The sequence below is a fragment of the Hyla sarda genome, chromosome 4, assembly GCF_029499605.1.
Source record: "Hyla sarda isolate aHylSar1 chromosome 4, aHylSar1.hap1, whole genome shotgun sequence".
NCBI classification, from domain to species: domain Eukaryota; kingdom Metazoa; phylum Chordata; class Amphibia; order Anura; family Hylidae; genus Hyla; species Hyla sarda.
Genome location: NC_079192.1, coordinates 153,528,693 through 153,547,023, shown reverse-complemented (window position 1 = coordinate 153,547,023; position 18,331 = coordinate 153,528,693). Strand labels below are relative to the sequence as shown.

The 18,331-nt window shown below is 41.0% G+C and overlaps 1 protein-coding gene across 1 annotated transcript in view; it reads right to left on the bottom strand.

Moving 5' to 3' along the window:
• Nucleotides 1-5,070: 5,070 nt before the first annotated feature.
• The window catches only part of MINDY2 (MINDY lysine 48 deubiquitinase 2), a 78,895-nt gene continuing 65,634 nt past the window's right edge, over nucleotides 5,071-18,331 (bottom strand). Inside the window, exons 8-9 of the mRNA XM_056572428.1 lie at nucleotides 8,727-8,906; nucleotides 5,071-6,826 (exon numbers count right to left, since the gene is read on the bottom strand). Coding sequence (XP_056428403.1) covers nucleotides 6,704-6,826; nucleotides 8,727-8,906 — 303 coding nt within the window. The 3' untranslated portion in view covers nucleotides 5,071-6,703. The remainder of the gene's footprint in view (nucleotides 6,827-8,726; nucleotides 8,907-18,331) is intronic.

The following is an 18,331-nucleotide window of genomic DNA, read 5'->3' as shown; positions in this document are numbered from 1 at the left end:
GCCTTCCTCACATTTCCTGAGCGACACAGAAAAATTAAACCAAATAAATACTTACCTTACTTCTTGCAACCTACCTAAAGTAGATGGACATGAGCTTGAGTCATTGAATGCTCAAATAACATTGGAAGAACTCCAAGACACTTTAAAATCCCTCCCCAACGGGAAATCCCCAGGTCCTGATGGCCTGTCATATATATACTATAAAACGTTCGCCGACCTGCTTAATCCCCACCTCCTTTCTTTGTTCAACCCATTCTTATCCGGTTCTCCCATTCCACCCAATGTTAAATTTGTATATAACGGTATTACCCAAGCCTAAAAAGGACCCTACAGAGTGCGCCAGTTATAGGCCTCTCTCTTTATTGAACGCAGATTTAAAAATATTTACGAAGATCTTGGCAAATAGGCTGAGTGAGGTCCTTCCTGGTCTCATACATAAGGACCAAGTAGGGTTTGTTAGATTTAGACAGGCCGGGGACAGCACACGGAGAAATATCAGCCTAATAGATGCACTTAATAAAACAAACTTCTGGTCTGATATTGGGCCTTGACGCTGAAAAAGCTTTCGACAGATCGGATTGGACATTCCTTCTGTCTGTCTTGAGAATAAGTGGTATTGGTGGACCTTACTTCACAGCTGTCTCCACTCTATATACATCGCCGTCAGCTCAAATAAGACTGCCTCACTCTACATCCCCTAAATTGATGATCTCTAACGGGACCAGACAGGGATGCCCTCTATCACCCCTCTTATTTATCCTTAGTATCGAACCATTATCTAGGTATATTCGCTCCAATCCTGACATTCAAGGCATAAAAATTGAGGACAGGGAATTAAAAGTTTCATTATTTGCAGACGATGTCCTTCTAACCATTACAAACCCACATACACCCCTACCAAATCTGCACTCCACTCTAGCCTTATATAATAAACTATCCAGTTATAAAATAAATGCTGGTAAGACAGAGGCCTTGCCTATAAACATTCCTGATTCTCTTCTACAAAACCTGAAATCTAACTACCCGTATAAATGGCAGGAAGTGGCTTTAAAATATTTAGGGGTTAGGATAACCCCCACATATGGACTACTATGTAAACATAATATCCCCTATATTACACAAGAGACTAAGTCCCTACTGGATAAATGGTCTTCACTCCCGCTTTCCTTTATGGGTCGGATCAATGCGTTAAAAATGACTCTTACCGAAGCTAGTCTATATTTTCGAAACCCTCCCTATTCCCATCTCTAAGGGGTCAGTAAAAAAATCCAAATGTATATGTTGAAATTCATTTGGGGCGGCAAGGGCCATAGAATCCCAGTGTCAGATTTCACTTCCCGTAAAAATTTCGGAGGCCTGGCTTTTCCAGACATATACAATTATTACTTGGCAGCTAACCTTCGTAGACTCCCCTCGTGGACGTCCTTCCTAGCTTTCAGCAAATGGGTAGAAATCGAGAAAATATGGCTTAAACCAATACACTCTTCCTCTTTAATTTGGAATAATACGCCACCTATAATTCCTAACAATCTATTGGGTCCTATAAAACTTACTCTCTCTATTTGGAGTAGAGTCGCCACTCAATTTCCATTGAAATCACAGACTTCGTTACTCACCCCTTTGCTATTTAACCCCCAAATTCAGTATAGTCATGACATAGACACCATCACTCCTTGGATTAATGCAAAAATATTCCATCTGGCTGACGTAATGGACCCATTGAGGAGAGTTCCTGCACAATTTTCGGACTTGCAAAATAGATACAATATACCCAATTCATCCCGCTCCTTTTAGCAAAACATATTAAATAGCCTATCGCTACACTCAGATATGGGAACCCTTCCCCCTCCGACTACGTTCGAACACATATGTAAGAATAATACCTCAGTATCAGATATTTACAACCTACTGATGACACCTAGAGATGTAAATTCTAAATTTCATCTAAACATGTCGAAATGGGAGGCTTACTTGGGCAAATCGCTTGATTATAATCAATGGCGTTCTGTGTGGTGGAATGCTTCTAAGTCTTTGTCCTGTATCGCACACAGAGAATGCCAATATAAACTGTTGATGCATTGGTATCAGACTCCGGATAAATTAAATCGTTTTTTTCCCAATTTATCTCCTTTATGCTGGAGATGTAACAATGACACGGGTACACTCACTCATATATTCTGGGAATGCAGGAAACTTCGCCATTTTTGGCTGGAAGTTAAATCTCTTCTAAAGCAATTAACTGGAGTAGAGATACCTTTATCTCCTGAAACGTACTTGCTTAATCTTCCTCCTGATAAATTCCCTAAAAGCAAACTTAGGATAATGTTATTAACTCTGACAGCCTCTAAATGCTTAATTGCACATAATTGGAAAACTACAATGGCACCATCTCTCAACTTGCTACTAGAAAAGTTGCGTATGATCCGGGGAATGGAATATCTTACTGCTACTGTGGAAAATAAATTACCTGCTTTCTATAAAATTTCGTCTCCGTGGGATACATTTGAAGTTGACCGACTCCAACAATAGCCCTCATGCCAGGGGGAAGCCATGTGGGTGAGAGTTGTGAACCATCTGCCTCTAAGTGTCTGCTCTAAATCTCTTTTCCTTTCTTTTCTGCTTACCTCTTCTTTCTTTTCCTTTTTTGTTCTTTCTCTTATCCAATTTATGATTTTATGTTATGTATTTAATTTTCAATGTTCTCCTAAACATATTATCGTATTTACTTACCTTCATTGTAGCCTTAGGGTAACTAATTTGTAATCGGACAGAGCTATTACCTCATAGAAAATGTTCTTTACTTGCTAGTAGATGTCTTCACGCACTGACCTAGCATCTGATACCGAGTTAAAGAAAATGATATGAAGCTATTTTCACTGGAGATTTCTATTATTCGCAACCTTGTTTGCTTACTATATATGTTCCTATTTTTTCCATTCCTGTAAAAATCTTGAAAAACTGAAAATAAACAGTTATTTAAAAAAAAAAAAAAATAATCATTACCCTTTCAATTTTGCACCTAAAAATCCATATGATGGCTTATTTTTTTCGCCACCAATTCTACTTTGCAGTGACATCAGTCATTTTTCCCAAAAATCTACGGTGAAACTAAAAAAAAAAATAATAATAATTATACGATGAAATTGAAGAAAAAAAAGCAATTTTGTAACTTTTGGGGCTTCCGTTTCTACGCAGTACATTTTTCGGTAAAAATGACACCTCATCTTTATTCTGTAGGTCCATACGAATAAAATGATACTCTACTTATATAGGTTTGATTTTGTCGTAACTACATGCAGAAAAATGTATACGTTTAAAATTGTCAACTTCTGACCCCTATATCTTTTTTATTTTACTGCATTGTGATCTGAAGTTTATAGCGGTACCATTTTTGTATTGATCAGACATTTTGATCGCTTTTTATTCATTTTTTCATGTTATAAAAAGTGACCAAAAATACGTTATTGACCGTGCGGTTCAATTAATGATATATTTTTACAGTTCGGACATTTATGCACGCGGCGATACCACATATGTTTATATTTATTTTTATTTACATTTTTTTCTTCTATGGGAAAAGGGTGGTGATTTGGACTTTTATTAGGGAAAGGGTTAAATGATCTTTATTAACTTATTACACTTTTTTTTTGCAGTGTTATAGCTCTCATAGGGGTCTATAACACTGCACACACTGATCTTATACACTGTTCACTGCAAAGCCATAGCTTTGCATTGATCAGTGTTATCGGCGGTCAATTGCTTAAGCCTGCATCTCAGGCTTGGAGCAATCAATCGCCGAAGGGACACGCCGGAGGAAAGTAAGAGTACCTCCACTTGTGTGCCAGCTGATCGGGACACCGCATTTTCACTGCGGTGGTCCCGATCAGCCCCATTGAGCACTTTCGTTTTTAGACTTTCACTTTCGTTTCAACTTTGAATGCCGTGTCTAAAGTGTTTATAGCGTGCGGCACCGCGAGTCCCGGCTTCAGTTACATGCCGGGACCTACCCGATATGACACGGGGTCACCGCGTGACCCCGCGTTATATCGCGGGAGCCGGCCAAAGACGTAAATATACGTCCTTGGTCGTTAAGGGGTTTAAAGGGTCTATGCACCTTTGCTATACAACAAATAATTAAAATGTAAGATCATCTCTGTATAATCTGTATAAACTATTTTCAAGAGCTGCTTTATCTGAGCATGGTGGGTGTTTACTGAAGCAGCATACTCCAAACCATTTTTCTCTAGCCGTATGCGCCTGTTTCACTCCATCCTTCCACACACCTGGTGGCGCAAGCTGTGAATGAACCTTTAAGGATCTGTGTCTGTGTGTGTCAACATCTCTAACCTATTTTGCCTACTAATGCATCCCAAGTACTCAGAAAAATTATACAAAGAAGAGGACAGATGGAAGGGAATAGTACAACACTGTAGGATTGACCTACAGATTTGTCTGTAGACCGTACAGTGATCCCTCAAGTAACAACAACTTAAGGCTACAATATTTTCAACACACAATGGTCTTTCCTAGACCACATGGCATCATACAATGTCACAGACAATCAGGACTTACGGCACACGTGAATGGCTGGAAGATCTGACCAATGACTATGGGCATTTCACTGGTAAATACCTCTACTCAAGTTCACGCACTGCCTGGCTATTTTATAGCACCTCTTTACAGTATAGTACTGAACAGCTTTTTCTGTGCCAGGGTGAGAAGCTCCTTTGGACAGCAGGTGTGGGCAGCTCCATTTTATTTTTCTGGTTAATTTCATTTACATTGAAAGATTTCCAGCAGTTCTTTCTGACTTTTATATGTATGGACTTGCATTATCAGTAATATGTCAGTTATCTACTTATTATTATGTTGTTCCAAAGTCTCAAGATACAGTATTTCCAACTTACAATGGTTGTCTTGGAACCAATTATTATTGTCACTAAGGGGACCACTGTAAACCCGGCGCTGCAGCTGCATTAACCTTTTGACCATAAGTCTACATAGAATCTACATACACAAAGCAGTAGGAAGTTCCTTTAAACAAGACTATTTGCTTCATTTTTTATTTTGGACACATTAGAACAAAGAATAAATTATTTCAGAGCTGGACATCGCCTTCACAGCATTCACAACATTTAGTATGCAACCAGTAAACTTTTAGCTCTGTACATACAGAGAGTCAGTATATAACAGATTACACCAGTTGTCTGATATGAATCGGAAAAGTCAAATTATTATTATTTTTTTTTTAAGTAAGACATACGTCAGGTTTAGGCTGCCTCATTTACATCTCTTATTATAGGTCTATACTTTAACAATTCGGACAAGTTGCTCATATAATAGGAAAATGCAATACACGCTTTTTACTGTGTATTTTGTCAAATACAGAAGTATACACTGATAAAAGAAAAAACTAAAGTGCTCCTCCACCTCAACTTGCTGGTTGTCTGCAGTTTTCTTTTAGGCTAGGTTCAAGTGATGCAACTTCATTGTGGCCAACACACTGCTGCCACAACATGTGAACCCAGCTTTCAGATGAAAATGAAAATAACCCAAAATAACAAATTGAAGAACATGTAAAGTTTCTTGGGTCATAACTTTATGTTATGTTAAATTTAGAGATTAGTATTGGGAAGCAAACGATATTTACAACAAGATACAAGCTTTAACATTATATGCATATCTTGCGAGTAACAAAAAGAAAAAAAAATAGTTCATGGGTTATTATAAAAAGACGCAAATGGACATGAATAAATCACAGACTGATTGTCAATCCTAGGGCCATAAAACATTGAGAGATCGACAAACAGAATGGTCAGAAATATCGCTCTCTGGTCACTCATACACACAACCAGTTTTAAGATTAAGAAACCCAATAAAGTACCTACCTTTTATTTTTTGAGATGGGCAAAAGGCCAGTCAGCCTGCCCACAGACAGTGCTTGTAACAGTCTAATTTTATTGGTTTAGAAGGTATTTTCCTAAGTTCTTAGACTGGACAAAACACAAACTAATTCATCTGTACAACCGTGTCACCACATACAGAATATATACATGAAAAAAGTCATACTGGTCCTAAATATTAAAAAAAGTGTATTTTGTCACAAAATCTTCAAACCTGATATTTTTAGGCTCAAATCCCAGGTTATGACACAGTGAAGGAGTAAATAGACCCCTTTACATACACTGGATAGAGTCTATGTAGCAAGGAGTATAAATAGGATTTGGACCGACCAGATACTGCAACGTGACAGCACAGGTGGTGAAAATAAGGGCTGAACTGAAAAGAGCAAAGCATGCTGGGACATTATACTTCATCTAGCTTTCCCTTACTCCCATGCCCTTTATAATACAGTATATCTCTCCAAGTCTAAGACTTACCTGACAGAAGGTAACCACTTATTTGCTTCTTGTGGTCAGAATGGTCTGCAATATTTTATGGCTAAATATCATGAAAGAAGCAATGACTTATTTAAGAAGATGTAATGATGCACTTGTTCAAAAATATTGGACAAGGGTACATGATATTATCACACAACTCCAAATGACAAGAGAATCTAAAACATGTCTGTAACAAATCCCCTTTTCCAAACTGAAACACAGCTCGGGGGGTTTTCAGGCACAGATGGCTTAAAACCGGTGTCTCCTTTTCTCTTCACTATAACATGCCTCCTCATGGATTCAGAAAAGGACATTTATTTCCGTTATAAAAGTATGCAAGAATTCTTGTCCTTTTCCTTATCTTTGGGTTCTTTCCTCTTCTTCTCACTGCTCCCTGGTGGTCGTCCACTGGAAGGACTGGCTACTGCCTGAGGGGGTTGTCCTGGCTGTAAGTAAATCAGAAAATGTATGAAATTATTAGAAATACCACAGAGTAAATGTAGATACATGGAGTAGATTAATGTATAAAAAGTTATCTATATATTTATACAGAACAAATGCCACAGGCAGTTTGAAGAGCAAACAGAACTTCAAATGAAGACATGAAAATGCTCCAAGCCCCTGCTGCACAGTGATGTCTGGCCGGCATCTCTTCCCCTGCACAAGAGAGCTCCACTCTGCAGAGGCTCAGCACAGAGATGAAGGCGCTGCCATGAAGATGCCGGGTGGCTTGGGAATAGCCCTATGCACAAAGCTCCACATTTGCATATACAGAAGACGGTAGACACAAATCGAGGAGTGATAAGTATAATCTTCATGTGTGTCAACCGCACTACAAACCTGTACCAACAGGGTAGGTAGTGCAAATGATACTGATACATATTCCCTTTAAACGGTCATCAAACTTACTTTTTGTTATTTAATAAAATGAATACAATCTCCAATGTATTTCATGTGTAAAAAATAATTTCTATATTTTTTCGGACGTGAAATTCCGGCCACTAGGGGTCTCCTTTGCAGTCCTTTCCACATTCAGTGTCTCCTCACGTTCATGATTTGGTCTCCTGCTTGCCTGGCAGGAGACCAAAATCTGGAAATGCAGCGGGATATCGGCTCTGTACAGCTCTCGCTTTTTGTCAATCAAGCAGGCGAGTGACAGGTCTGCTCTGATCTCCCTCATCTTTGTGTTACGTGCAGAGGAGGGGATTAAGAAGCTGCCTGCCTCCTCTATACTGCGCTTCCGAGTGCAAGCACGGCATAGAAGAGGGAGGGTGAAAGTTGTCCCTAGCAGGGCTTCAGATGACGTCGTGCCTGCTGTGGAATGCCCCCTCAGAACACTGGAGCTCACTAAGTGTAAGCTGGAGACTGAGGAGGAAAAAAAGGGTAAAAAAAAGGGGGCAAAATATAAATTAATGAGGCAGGTGAGGGTGGGTGGTAGAACAGGAAGGGGGGGTGGGGAGAAAAAGTTAAACAGGTTTGTATAAAAAAAAATATAATAATAATAATAGCAGGAACTCTTTAACCCCTTAAAGACATATGCAAGTTTGCGCTGACCTTTAAATTTCCCATTTGAGGGCATATTTTTCTAGGACTAACTGTCCTTTGTAATAACCCTTTCATTTAATTTGTGATGTTTTTTTATATTCGGTACAATCGACCTGTTTTCTGTATTCCTCAGATAGGTACCATTACTAAAATACCCAATTTGTATATTTTCTTTACCGTTGAACTTTTTAAAAAATGTAAAACTTTAAAATAAAAATGTATTGGTAATTTGCCATTTTGCTATAATGTTTTTACTCTTCTGTCAATTAAGCTGTAGGGAGGCTCATTTTTGTGCCATCATTTGCTTTATTGGTACCATTTTGCCATGAAAATAACTTTTTTAGATCTTTTTAACTTTTTTAGATCTTCTTAGCCAGAGAATTGCTCGAGACTACTGAGATCAGGATATGTATCTGTCTCAAGCAAGCCTTTGGGACTTCCGGCAAATCTGTATCCTGATCTCTGTCTGGGACTATGAAGTTGCTGGAAGATTTAAAGTGTACCCGTTTGCAAAAAGTAGTTTTTGCCAGAGAATTTAAAGAAGCTTAACACCCCCTCCCAAAGAAAAGGCTTAAAAAAAAATAAAAAAAATAAAAAAAAGCAGCATGTGTGATTCCGACCTAATTTTTTTCCCCCAAGGAATTCGGCACTCAGATCTAACCAAAGATGCAACAGTAGACAGTCACAAACCCCATTACTACTTGTTTTTTACTGTATTATTGCACTTCTTTATTATCTCTGCACCTTCCTCATCATCAGATAATATATCATCTATGGATGAAAATGGGACTGCTATATTACCAGCTGAGGGGCAGAGGCTGCTGCCTGCTCTTGTTCCTGGTAATACTGCGAGGCTCTCCTGTCCTCTTCTTCCTGAAGTTTTTTAGCCAATTCTAGATCACTGATGCCTTCTGGTATCTGTTCCCAGTCAATGTCTTGGTTCTGCTGCTCTTGCTGTAGTGATAAAGCCATCAGATAGTCCTAGAAAAGAAAGCCGCTCATCAACACAAAAATGACACTGTAAACATTTAGGGGGAGATACATCAAAACTTGCACAGAGGAAAAGTTGACCAGTTGCCCATAGCAACCAATCCACTCACTTCTTTCATTTTTTTAAAGGCCTTTGAAAAATTAAAGAAGTAATCTGATTGGTTGCTATGGGCAACTGGTCAACTTTTCATCTGCACAGGTTTTGATGAATTTCCCTCTTAGTGTCCAAAATGCATAGTGACGTTGGCACCTTCTATCACAGTATTTACCCTGTCCCTCCATCATCCTACTGGTGCAGTAAAGATGACAGTGTCCAATGTAAAACTGGAGATATTTATTGGTGATATAGGTTCTAACGTATGTTAGGGGTGCACCAGGTATATACTGTTTAAAGCAGCATAACACTATAACTCCAGCTATCATTATCCCATTTGCTTTAATCCTTGCGCAAATTACCCATTATAGTTGTGCAGGTGTACTATACCAACACACAATAATCTTATATCCAAGAAAATTATTGCTCTGCTACTTTTCCCTGTTGTCCCAGACACAATACATAGGAAGCATCCCCTGCTTCAGCAAAATTCTGATATCAAATAGAAGTTACCAAGGGCGTTTAATCTGCAATATGCTCTTAAGCTTTACTGCTTTATTTATTCTGTAAAAAACGCTGATGCACCCGGTACCAGCAGCCGCCTCTTACCTGCCTGCATTGTCTCTGCATTAAGATGGAACATTTATTGCTTGTTGCACTTACTGACCTGACTATGCCACATTATAACAAAAAGATATGGTTTCTGGTTTCCTGAGGATCAATGACATTTTAAGCAATTGCAGCACAAAAACAAAGACAAATCTGAATGAAATTCAATGAGTTCAAAGATCACTATTTTGTCTACATTTTAGCTTAAAACAAGACTCGAAGATAGTTTTGGGAGAAGCTAGCAAAAGTTAAATGAATCTCTCATACCCTTCATGTTGTTTTCTTTAAAACTTCAATTTTACTTTAACCCCATAACAGCCCATTTGCCCCAATTTTAACTTGAGCATTTTCGTTCTTTCCTCCTCGCCTTTTAAGAGGCATAAGTCTTATTTTTCCATCCACAGAGCCATATGAGGACTTTTTGCTTTATCAATTGGACTTTGTAATGACACCTTTCATTTTACCATAAAATGTACAGCGCAACAAAAACATTTTTTTGAGGAACAAAATTTTTTAAAAAAATGCAATTACACAACTTCGGGTTTTGTTTTCACGCTGTGCACTTTAAAATGGTAAGTTCTCTGTGACGTGTTCTCTGTATTCTGTGGGGGATTACAAAAAACAATACTCCTGTTAACACACTTTTCCATTATTGTGCTGCTTTTAATCCCTTAAAGGAAATCTGTCACCAGTGTCACATGCACTAACCTGACGGTACCAACAGGTAGTGCAGGTGACACTGATGACAATGGTACTCACCTTGTCCCGATCCGTGGCGGGGATCTCCTGTAATCTCCTCTGGTACCCGCTTAATGACGTAACCGCCGCTGCCAGGGACCCTGCAGAAAGCAGCACCAGATTGGGAGGAGCTTAGTGACGTCACCGCTGCTGCTCTCTGCTGGGTACCGGATCCTGGGAACAGCAGAGGTTACGTCATTAAGCTCCGCCCGTGCCCCAAGCCGGTGCCCGGAGAGAAAATACCGGAGAAGATTACAGGAGATCCCCCCCCACGGACCAGGACATGGTAGGTACCATTGCCATCAGTGTCATCTGCACTACCTAATGGTACAGAAAGGTTAGTGCAGGTGACACTGGTGACAGATTTCCTTTAAGGATATAGCCCCCTTTGGCCTTGAGGACACAGGTAATTTTCATTTTTTTTCCTCCTCACCTTCTAAGAGCCATAACTCTTTTTTCCCCATCTACAGACCAGGGGTGTGGAAATTTTATAAAAAATTACTTGTCCATGGGACTAAAATGGAGCAAAATCTACTTGTCCCTCATGACGATCCACTTGTCCGGGCCAATTTTCGCTTTTACGCTCTAATGTTTTCCTCCTCGCCCTATAATAGCCATAACTACCTACTATAAGGATACCTTTTAATTTTTCAATAACATATTCTGTGAACCAAAATATATATATATATATATATATATATATATATATATATATATATATATATATATATATATATATATATACTATTGAAATAGTAAAAGATAATTTTGCAGATTTGGTGGTTTTCTTTTCTACGCCATTTACCTTGTGGTTGAGATAACATGTTAGGTTTATACTTTAGGCTGCCTGATTACAGCAATACCAGATTTGTATCATTTACGTCATGTTTTACTAATTCTAGACTTTTTCTAATTTTTTTAATTGCCATTTTTTAACCCCTGTAGCTTTATTTTTTTTCCACATACCAGGCTGTATGAGGGCTCATTTTTTTTTAGCCATAATCTGTTTTTTGTATCGGTACCATTTTGGTATTGATCTGACTTTTTAATCGCTTTTTAACTTTTTTTTCTGGGATATTATAAAAATTGCAATTCTGTGGTTTGGTATTTTTTTTACATTTACCGTACAGGATACATAATGTTATATTTTAATAGGTTGTACAATTACGCACAAAGCGATACCAAATATGTTTATTTTTTTTATGTTTACGTGTTTTTATATAGGAAAAGGGGGTGATTTGAACTTTTAACATGCAAGGGGTTAAAGGAGAACTACGGGATTGAACATTTTATCCCCTATCCTAAGGATAGGGGATAAGTTTCAGATCGCGGGGGTCCGACCGCTGGGGCCCCCCACGATCTCCCGTACGGGGCCCCGGCTCTCTGCATACAGAGCGCGTGTCAACCACCACACGAGGCGGCGGCTGACACGCACCCTCCATTTACTGCTATGGGAGAGCCGAAGTGCTGCCTTCGGCAATTTCCGGCTCTCCCTTAGCAGTGTATGGAGGGGGCGTGTCATCCGCTGCTTAGTACGGTGGTCAACACGCCCTCTCTAACCAGAGAGCCGTGGCCCCGTACGGGAGATCGCGGGGGGGGGGCCCAGAGGTCGGACCCCCCGCGATCTGAAACTTATCCCCTATCCTTAAGATGGGGGATACATTTTTCAATCCCATAGTTCTCCTTTAATGCAGCGGTCTTCAAACTGTGGCCCTTCAGATGTTGCAAAACTACAACTCCCAGCATGCTCGGACAGCCAACGGCTGTCCTGGCATGCTGGGAATTGTAGTTTTGTAATATCTGGAGGGCCACAGTTTGAAGACCACTGGGTTAATGTGTGTCCTTCAAACTTTTATTAAAACTTTTTTTTACACTTTATTACACTTATATGAGGAATCATTAGATTACTCATACAGATTAATAGAGTTCTATTGAACTCTATTAATTTGTGTGCTCTGTGATCCATTGATAGAGCCTGGTCCAGCCAGGCTCTATCAATGACAGAGCGGGACAGCAGGGAAGCAGAGGTAAGCCCTCCGGCTACCTCTATAGTGGATCTCCCCCCGCGATCGTGCTGCAGGGGGGCGATCCACCCCACTAGCCCATCAGGGAGCATTCACATCTCCCTTTAGACGCCGCTGTCAACTTTGACAGCGGCAATCTAAAGGGTTAATAGCCAGCCGCGGCGATCGCCGCATGCTGGCTATTAGCGGGGCCCCCCGGCTACTGAGAACAGCCGGGGGCTGCAGAGTATGGAGCGGGCAGGAATCCCGAGCCCGCTCCATACAGACTGCAGAGCGCCGCAAGCATCTCCCCGTGCAGACGCGCCTCCTCCCCTCAGCTCTCCGAAGCTACAGCTGGGGGGAGTGAAGGCAGGGGACGCAGGTCTGCACGGGGAGCAAGAAGCCACGCCCCCTCACCCCCCCCCCGCAGATCTGCAGAGCAGGGGAGAGAAGACAAATACACAGCTTCTCATCTCCCCTGCTCTGCTTTGGAGGACACAGCCGGGGGGCTGCAGAGTATGGAGCGGGCTGGAGTAGGGTGCCCGCTCCATACAGTCTGCAGAGTGCCGCCGCGCTTGTCAGGTCCGGCCCTGCTTGCCCGAAGCCGGGCTAAGGGCCGGACAAATTCACCTGCCCGGCGCCCAAAACTGCTTGTCCCGGGTGTCGGACGATAGGAATTCCACATCCCTGACAGACCCATGAGGGATTGTTTTTTTTGTGCGACCAATTGTTCTTTGTAATGACACCTTTTATTTTACCATAAAATCTATGACGCAACCTAAACATTATTATTAATGAATTCATAAGAAACCCACAATTTTGCAACTTGTGGGGTTTTTGTTTTTACGCAGTGCACTTTATGGTAAAATTGACATGTTCTGTGGGTCAATTACGACTAAAATAATACCTGCCTTACCATGCTTTTCTATTCTTGTACTACAAAAAAATAAAAATAAATTTTACAAAATTTGCATGTTTAAAATTGCCCTATCCTTATTTCCGGGATGTGATTTGACCGAAAATCTGTAATTTTGAACTAGGGTATCTTTTTTACGTTTATGCCATTCACCGCACAGAATTCTAAACATATTTTATGCAGCGATACAGAGTATGTTGTTTTTTTTAAACTTTTTTTGGGGAAAATAGGCTTTTCCACTTTAATACTTTTTAACACATCTGATGGGTTAATGGCAGACATCAGCTAATAGCAGCCACGCCTCCCGGTCTAGGATGCAAGTGCAGCTCCTGCACTCACTTCAAAGCCTCATGGGGACTCACGGTATCCTTAGGGTTAATTGCAAGCATCCACCATTAGAAGTAATGTCACAGCCATGATCACACTGCGCGTGGTCCGATGAGTGTCACCAAAGCTCTGCAACTGTTTAAGAGGTCATGACCAGTATTGATCATGGTATTCAAAAGGTTAATCGCAGGCTTCAGCTTAAATCGCTGACGTCCACCATTTGCAGTAAGGACCCACCGTCTATGAAGTGAGTGCGGATCCAGATTTTGCCAAAAGAATAAATAAAATAAATACGTTCCAGTGCTTATTTCTGCAGAAATTCAGTCTGAAATAAGTGCTAATTCCAGGCAACGCTGATTTTGCAAGAAAATTCCTCACTGGATTTTTTGTAGTGTGCATACTAACGAAACTCAATAAGGTGATCACGACTGAAGAGGATAATATAATATTACAGAGGGACCTGGGAAAGCTGGAGGCTAAGGCTAGGTTCCCACAGCCGTTTGCACATCCAACCGGTAAATGTCAGATTGATTATTTTTTTGAGCCGATCGGATCTTGAAGCAGATTAGATGCAAGCGGCTACTACTGGGACCCGACAGATCCCATTCCCTTGCATTGGGTCCGTTGGTGACCTGGTAATTTTACAGGAATTTTTTTCTCAGCTGAACTCCTGTCCTTCTTGCTGGATTGCCGACGGAACTCCGACGGCAATGTGAACAAGGTCTTAGGCAGAAAAATAGTAAATTAAGTATAATGTGGATAAATGTAAGCCTATGCACTTAGGCTGTAAAAACACTTAACATTGGCAACAATTGCTTTTTTTTGCCTGTGTCCACATCCCATGCCATTTCATAAATGCAGCGTACTGTTAACGCGCGACTTTAACAAGTGCGCTCCACATTAGCTCTGTAAGCCCGTCGCGGCTGTCTGCGCCTTGTCCCGGCTGATGTGGCTGTTGCAAAAAACCAAGCAACATTCGCAAAAGTTGCAGGTCATGAATTAATGCGTGAACTGTGCACCTAGGAAATCATGTCCACATAACGTCCACAAAATTTGTCAGGTGAAGAAAACCATATACGCCAGCAAACATTGCAAATATTGAGGCCAATTTGGGCATTGAAAAATGACCCCCAAAATGTACAATATCGTGCCAAATAAAATACTAGGTTAAACTGCTACCAAAAAGGACTTGGGGGAATTGGTGGACAGTAGACACAACTTTAGTGACCAGTGAAGGCAGCGGCTGCCAAGGCTAATAAAAAGGATGTATCAAGAGAGGCATAGAGATTTGTGACCAGAGCATAGTTTTAATTATATATAAATCACTGGTCAGACCACATATTAAGTAATTTGTCCAATTTGGGGTAACCATATATAAGGACATGGCTGACCTCAAGAGGGTGCATAGGCGAGCATTCAAGGTAAGAGAATAGGTGGTTTACAGCACCAAGAAAGGTTATCGAGCTATGGGTTATTTAGTTAAGAGAAAAGACGTCTTAGGGGCGATCTGATCGCAATGTACAAATATATGAATGGACAGTACAGAGATCTTTCTAGAAATCTTTTTATACCTAGGCTGGAAACTATGACAAGGGGGCATCCTCTATGTCAGGGGTCTCAAACTTAAATTATCTGGAGGCCATTGAAGGTAGCAGCTGGGTGAGGATGGGCCGCATGCGCCCCTTACATATAATGCCCCCATCATCCACCAGCAAACCCCCCCCCCATTCCCCCGTGTGGTAATAGCATGAGCTGACGGATGATGGGGGGTGCTACTTCTGGGGGTTTCCCACATTAGGTAGAGAGCAGGTTTCCCACATTAGATAGGCAGCAGGTTCCCCACATTAGGTAGTAGCAGGCTCCCCACATTAGGTAGAAGCAGGCTCCCCACATTAGGTAGAAGCAGGCTCCCCACATTAGGTAGAAGCAGGTTCCCCACATTAGGTAGAAGCAGGTTCCCCACATTAGGTAGAAGCAGGTTCCCCACATTAGGTAGAAGCAGGTTCCCCACATTAGGTAGAAGCAGGTTCCCCACATTAGGTAGAAGCAGGTTCCCCACATTAGGTAGAAGCAGGTTCCCCACATTAGGTAGAAGCAGGTTCCCCACATTAGGCAGAAGCAGGTTCCCCACATTAGGCAGAAGCAGGTTCCCCACATTAGGCAGAAGCAGGTTCCCCACATTAGGTAGTAGCAGGTTCCCCACATTAGGTGGTAGCAGGTTCCCCACATTAGATAGTAGAAGGTTCCCTACATTAGGTAGAAGCAGGTTCCCCACATTAGGTAGCATTGTCGTCGCACCCCCCCCCCCCCCCAACAAACTTCCGTTCCAGGAGTTTGAGACCCCTGCTCTATGTCTAGAGGAAAGAAGGTTTCCCCATCATCACAGGCAGAGATTCTTTACTGTAAGAGCAGTGAGACTATGGAACTCTCTGCCACATGATGTTTTGATAGATGACAAACAAATTCAAGGGGGGCCTGGATGGCTTATTGAATATTACAAGTTACTGATACCAGGGATTAATTCTGGTCGCCACATTTGGAGTCAGGAAAGAATTTCTCCCCCTTGTTTTGTGTCAACTGGCATTTGCCTCATAAAGGTTTTTTCCTTGTATTCCTTTAGATCAACAAAGTAGGATAATAGGTTGAACTTAATTGCCTCGTGTTTTTGTCTTGTGTCAATTTATAGGGTTGAAGAAAAAAACACACAAGTATAATAAACACCATTTACCATTCTTCACATCACAGTTTTTTTTTTTTGTCTGTTCCCATGTTTAGGACTGAGGTGGAGATTTTTTTTAAACCTGTGTAGAAGAAGAGTGGTGCAGTTGCCCACGGGAACCAGATAGCTTCTTTTATTCTTAAAATGCCTCTGAAAAAATAAAATCAGCAATCTGATTGGTTGCTTTGGGCAACTAAATGCACCACTATTCCTCAACACAGGTTTTGGAAATGGACCAGCTGCATGACAGATATCAATGGTGCCAGAATGACTGCACAAAAAAATGCATAGCATTTCGAGCATTTTGCAGGACAAATATTGTGGCATTTTGTGCTACCTTATCCTTGATTTTTGATGGAAACTCATATGCAGATGTGGAAAAATCCTAACAAACTGGTGAGAGGGACAGAGGGCCCTGCCGATGATGCCTTACAATCTATTTCATGTTCTAAGTGGGAACCAACAACAGAATACATGGTAGTTGAAGGTCTGTTAAGAATAATTTTAGATGGGACCCGCTCCCATGCCTCTTCAAGTTTTCCAATTGTCTTTAGAAATGTAGGAAAGCAACATTGGTGGAACCCTGGATCTAAAAAAAAAAAAAAGTGAGAAAGGTAGCGGGAAACCTGGGCACTGCTGGTGTATTCTGAATTAAAGATCTGTAGGACGCAGTAGATGGAGGTACGGGGTGTAACGGGGGTGCAGCAATGGCTGTGGCAAAGTCCAAGTATGAAACCAGTGAAAGGGAAAACAAAGCCAGTGCACTCACCCGGTCTGCAGAACTTCTTTATTTCAAGGTACAGCAGTGTGCATACTAAAAAAGGTTCTGGATAAAGTCCCCGTGTAAACAGTGCAGAGCAGAATGTGGGCAGGGACGTTCACCGGAGAACAACGGTGCAGTTTCCTATCGGCGTGAATCGGCACCGTTGTGCTCCGGTGAACGTCCCTGCCCACATTCTGCTCTGCACTGTTTACACGGGGACTTTATCCAGAACCTTTTTGAGTATGCACACTGCTGTACCTTGAAATAAAGAAGTTCTGCAGACCAGGTGAGTGCACTGGTTTTCCCTTTCACTGGTTTCATACTTGAACCCTGGATCTCAATGACCTGGACTTAGAGGGAGAAAGAAATAAAATAATCATATCTATTTTTTCTTTTAATATAAAATTGTGTCCTCTACCCTAGAACTGTTGTTTGCCCATTTCACAGAAGAGAGATAAACATAACCAAATACTAATGCTTTATGGAATGGAATGGAAGTAGAAATTGAGGCTGTCATCAATTCAGCACATTAGAGATGCTAACAGTTATACTTCACTAAACTCTGGAGTTTCCGCGCCAGGCTGCAAACACGAAAACAAATAATTATAGGGTGCCAAAGTCATCAGCAGTTGTCGCAGAGCTGATAAATAATGTATTAAAATCTCATGAGTTTTGCGGGAACACAAGGCAGTAATATGACAACAGTGCTCATTCACTGCTCATCAGGAGGATTCTTGTGCTAATGGCAAAAATCAAATAGAATTTACAACATGATTCTCAGAATAAAAAGATAATAAAGAGCCCTGTTGTGAATCTGTTAAAACTCTTTGATTAAACAGGAGGCCTTGCCAGAGATTGAACTCCCACAGAGGGTATCATAACTATGCTACATCAGATTAACTCTTTCACTACAATTACCATTGATTTACCAGCAGAGATTCAATTTAACTTTTGCACAAAGGAAGTTTACCATGCCTTACGCAAAATTTACTACGAGTGGCATTTCTCAGGTCAGTCTAACTAAAGGAGATTGTGATTTAGGGCACAGACCTTTTAATAAAATTGGGCACATTTTGTACGAAAGGATGCCATATTTCTTAGACAGGTGTTGGCAAGCCCCACTGATTTCAGCAGCAACGGACGACCTCTAAGTATATAAGGGTCTTCAGAGTCCCTGATAGATGAAGTGAAGGCGGAAAAAGGACTGGGCATGCTAAGTTTCCACTACCATATTATTTTGTTCTTTG